The sequence below is a fragment of the Chrysochloris asiatica genome, unplaced genomic scaffold, assembly GCF_000296735.1.
Source record: "Chrysochloris asiatica unplaced genomic scaffold, ChrAsi1.0 scaffold00493, whole genome shotgun sequence".
NCBI classification, from domain to species: Eukaryota; Metazoa; Chordata; class Mammalia; order Afrosoricida; family Chrysochloridae; genus Chrysochloris; species Chrysochloris asiatica.
The window spans coordinates 459,226-464,387 of NW_006409011.1; the positions used below are offsets into that span (position 1 = coordinate 459,226).

At 37.2% G+C, this 5,162-nt stretch overlaps 1 protein-coding gene across 1 annotated transcript; it reads left to right on the forward strand.

Moving 5' to 3' along the window:
• Positions 1-2,399: 2,399 nt before the first annotated feature.
• On the forward strand, positions 2,400-3,338 carry LOC102826363 (olfactory receptor 7D4-like). The gene has a single exon (XM_006877406.1). It carries the CDS (start codon positions 2,400-2,402, stop codon positions 3,336-3,338), a length of 939 nt encoding a protein of 312 aa, XP_006877468.1.
• Positions 3,339-5,162: the final 1,824 nt, after the last annotated feature.

A 5,162-nucleotide genomic window follows, 5' to 3' on the forward strand; every position in this document is an offset into this window, starting at 1 on the left:
ACTTTGTCTACAAGCAGAGTAAGATGTGAGGAAATTCCTGTATCTTGAATGTGTTAATTTCCACAGGACCTCAGGCGTAACCAGAATTGACATTTTACCTTATCACTTTTTTTCAAACATCAGTTTTTTACATTGTTGTTAGAATTCCTATATCCAGTAATGTATCAATTATCTACTGAATAAACTTCTACTGTGCAGAATTCATTGTCTACTTGATGGAACATGATGGCTCTGTGGGATACACTGGACTGTTGTATTTACTGGAAAAGGTTGATGGGTCCAACATTGAGAGTGGACAAAGTCCACTCTCTATTAGTGGACCTCACAAGTTATGTCCTGGGTAGCCCTCATTTTCATCTGTCTAACTGGCCTCTCAAACATGTTGGAAGCTCACTGCCTGTAGGGCAACCCAGCTGTCTGTTGTTTCAGACCATTATTCTTGTCCTTCCTTTAGCCACCCTGACTCACAATTACACACTTTTCTTCTGTCAGCTCAGAAAACCCAATTTCAAAGAACCCTTTCCTTCTCACCCCCACCCCATATTAAATTATATTTGAGTGATATTTCTATTTGAAATTATATTTGTCTTTTAATTAATTACTATTCTGTATGGATAGATAAAACTTGTTTTTTCTTTAATGAAAAATGTAAAGTTTTTCTTTTAAGTCTTGAGACTGACTTTTGATTTTCTGTAGCATGATTTGCTACATAGAAGGTTAAAGCTTTTTTAATCTTCTTGATTGTATTTGACTTCACTGATTTAAATCTACTCATCCTCAACCAACAGTAAATACACTTGAGCCCAAACTCACACATGGTTTGCATTTGATTTTAATGGTTATGTGTTTTTACCTCCTTATACATAGTCCACATGACCTTTCCTCCTCTTTGAAGCTTTCATTTGTCAAGTGATTTCTGAAAGAGGGAGCCACAGAGAACTTCACTATTTGGAAGTGCTGCATGGAGGTCAGATGAGGTAACAGGCCTGTTGTGTATTTAATGATCATAATTTCATTCTTACTGTCTATTTAAAGGGAGCATTGATTAATAATAGACAAGTAAGATAGATTTAATTTGTTGATAACCTATAAATTCACAATACCAAGTGTTGCTGTAGGCTACACCAGAAATATTACATGTGTCATCTCATTTAATTCAATCTTCAAAATCATCATGTAGGAAATATTTACGGCTCCCATGGGAGAGGTGAGATATCTGCAGCTAAGAGAGAGTAGCTCACATTCTCAAGGTCACATAGGTAGTAAGTTGGTAGAGTTAAAATTTTATTCAAGGCTGTATCATTCTACACCGATCATTGAAATCACAGCTTTATAATGCAGCTTTGGATAACTATAAATCCACTATAATTGTCATAAAAGAAAGATTAATAAGAAATCTTGTGGTTATTAATTGCTGTCCAGTCGATTCTAACACATAGCGACCCTGTGTAGGGTTTCTAAGGAGTAGCTGGTGATTTTGAACTAGTGATCTTGTATTTCCCATGCCAGGGGTTATCCTATATTACCACACCAGGAGTCTTATTAATAATAATTATTGTTGTTAAGTGCCACTGAGTCAGTCCTGCCCCATAGCGATCCTGTGAATAGGACTTCCAAGGAGCAGCTAGTGAGTTTGAACTACTGATCTTGTGCTTCACAGTCCAGTACTGATCCAACAGTGCCCAGAATTAATTAAAAACCTACTGTCCACAAACACATTAATAAATTTCACAAAGAAAATAATGGTAATCTTTGGATTTTTAGAAAATAAAAAAATTAGATTCCAAGAGTTATGTGCCACATCAATGGAAGATGTCAGTCCACTTTTAAGATACGAACTTTCAGTTCAGATGACCTTTAATAATTAACAAAATAGTACTAGAATGGAGTCCTGGTGTGGCACTGTAGGATAAGCAACGGACTACCAATCTGATGGTCAGCGGTTCAAACACAGGAGCTGTTCCTCTGAAACAATATACAGCATCACAATGAGTCACAACCAACTTGACTACAATAAACAACAACAACAAACCTGAATAAAGGCTCTATCTATCAATACTATCAGACAAAGAACATACTTTGGAGTTAACGTGACTTGCTTGCAATTACTCGGGTACACACATATCAAAGAAGAAATTGGTTTATGTGCATACATTCAAATAGGAGAGTTAGAACTGGTGAATTGAAGCTAAAAAAAGATATTTCTGCTAAATAATAATCTGAATAATCATGAACACAAAATGTAAATGGACTACCTGTGAGTGAGAGAGGTATTATCATTGGAAGGACTCATTAATAAAATTCAGATGGTGTTGAAAAGAGGGGACTAAGTGAGATGTCAGTTAACGGTACAAATAAATGTTGCATTTGCCCTCATCCCTAGTATACAGACTAGCTCTATGGAATCAGGAAACCAAACAACAGTTACAGAATTCCTCCTGCTGGGCCTCTCAGATGAACCTGAACTTCAGCCTCTCCTCTTTGGACTCTTCCTGTGCATGTACCTGGTAACTGTGCTTGGGAATCTGCTCATCATCCTGGCCATCATCTTAGATCCCCACCTCCACACCCCCATGTATTTATTCCTGGCCAACCTGTCGTTTGCTGATATCTGTTCAATCACCACTACAACCCCAAAGATGTTGGTGAACATCCAGACACAGAGAAAAGACATTTCTTACATAGGGTGCGTTACTCAGGTGTATTTCTTCATGATTTTTGTTGGACTGGAAAATTTTCTTCTGACTGTAATGGCCTATGATAGGTATGTGGCCATTTGTTACCCCCTACACTACACAGTCATCATGAACCCCCAGCTCTGTGGCTTACTAGTTCTGATATCTTGGTTCATTGTTTTCTGGATATCCCTGATTCATACTGTACTTATGATAAAGTTGAACTTCTGTATAGGCACTGAAATTCCACATTTCTTCTGTGAACTGACTCAGATGATCAAGGTGGCCTGTTCTGATACCCTCATCATTAACATCGTCATGTATGTGATGACAACAATACTGGGTGTGTTTCCCCTCACTGGGATCTTATTCTCTTACTTTCAGATAGTCTCATCCTTAATGAGAAAGTTCGCTGCTGGGGGCAATTATAAGGCATTTTCCACCTGTGGGTCTCACCTCTCTGTGGTCTCCTTGTTCTATGGGACAAGCATTGGGGTCTACCTCAGTTCTGCTGTGACGCATTCTTCACAGAGAATCTCCATGGCCTCAGTGATGTACACTGTGGTCACACCCATGCTGAATCCCTTCATCTACAGCCTAAGGAATAAGGACATGAAGGGAGCCCTGGGTAGGCTCTTCAGTAGAGCAGAGTCTTGCCCATGATGGTCCCTGATCACAGGGCCAAACACACCAATGGTCTCCAAAATAAAATAGCACAAATTTTATATCTTGATTCTTTTATAATCTCCTAAACATATGCACCATTTTTTTTATTTCTAAGGCATCAATAACATTGCTTTCCGCTGTTTAGTGTGCCATTTTGCCTCAACTATTTCTTCAGTAGTCCTCTTTGATTCTTCTTTCTATATGCTCTCCATAAAGTTCTTTCTTGAGTCAGCTTTCTTACTCCCATTGCCAAAAATTTCAGCCTTCGATTTGTAGCATTATCTGTCAAGTGCTGACATAGTTTCTGCAAATGTTAATCTCACCGACCTTGATGTTTCCCTCCTTCATTTAGTTATATGTGTGCTTTAACTGTAAGAAATAAAATAAAAATAAAGCCATAATCATAGCCTAGTTCTTGTCATTTCTGGACTGCGCTCACCTCTGTAAATGAAACCATCACATGTGCTTTTTTTCTTTTAAATCTATATTGTGAATTATTTGAAGATTTAAAGATCAGCTCATCAGTTGACAATTCACACACATTTTGTTTCATCTCATTACTGGTGGTCTCCTCTATGTAACATAATTTATGCCATATACTACCTGTGTTCCTCATTTCCATTCCTCCTTTACTAATCCATTTAAATTTTTGTGGGTAAATGCTGCTTTTGATTTTAAATGGTTTAATATTCTATGTGTGCATACCTCGGTAGTGTTCGTGCTCTTCTTGTTGAACTATCTATTGTATGATCAAATATTGGGACTTTTGGGTGAGCTCAGTTCCAAACCTGAATGGTCTAAGAGCCTAAGAACCACAGGGTTCGGGATTAGCAGTCTCTTACCAGTAAACCTAATTTTTTTTTTTTTTTTTTTTTGCAATTTTGTGTTTTGTTCCACATTCTCCATACACTGTGTCCACAACCTTGTAGTGTGATCGCTTTCAGAGCAGTAGACATTGGTATGCAGCCACCAGCTAATATATCTAGTCTTAGAGACATGGAAACTATTGTTTACTTAGTCAAATAGTTACTTAGACTAATTATTTCGTGCATTTTAGATTCTCATCACTTTTCTTTCCTCCAGATAGGGAAAGACCAACAATTACACTTTATTGATATATCTTTTTACTTTATTAAAACACTGAGTTTATTTCATGTTTATATTTTTGTCTCCCCACCATTTCCATGTGTCTGACCACTGCTACTATGATGTCCTATCAGAACATTCCATACATACTTAAAGCCAAGCAAAGGGTGGAGTTCTATCTTTAAAAATTAAGCAGCATTTTGGACAACACATTCTTGACAAAGAAACCTGGACAACATTTATCAGACATGGTAGGGAAAGTTGTCACTTTGCATTATAAAAAAGGACAGCAAGATATCAACTGTTACAGAAATGAAATAAGACAGAAAATTTTAGTAAACTGTTTAAACTATTTCTTAAAGAGACTTCCCCACTGCCAGAGATCTTAAATAGCCTCTTGGTCTGTCATATGGAAACAAGTCTTCACATAAGTGATGAATTTGGCTTCGACTTCGGGAAGGAACCAACTTTTTCTATACTTTCTTGCACTTTGATTTAATATCTTTTGTAGAATTAGGTCCTTTCAGTGTTTTATTCATTTTTTCCTGTTTTTTGAAGGCTTGAGCATCTGGCAGTTTTCTGCCAATGTAGGTTTGCAGCCCCTTTTGCATTATCTTTAGCAAAATTGTACTTGCATGCGATATTGTTGTTATAGTCTGAATATGTCTGCATTCCATTGCATCACTTCACTTTGAAATGAGAACAAATATGGATCTCTTCCATTCTGTTGATCAT

What these genes read in the sequence shown, in the direction of transcription:
- LOC102826363 (XM_006877406.1), top strand. Translation starts at nt 2,400, where the DNA reads ATGGAATCAGGAAACCAAACAACAGTTACAGAATTCCTCCTGCTGGGC.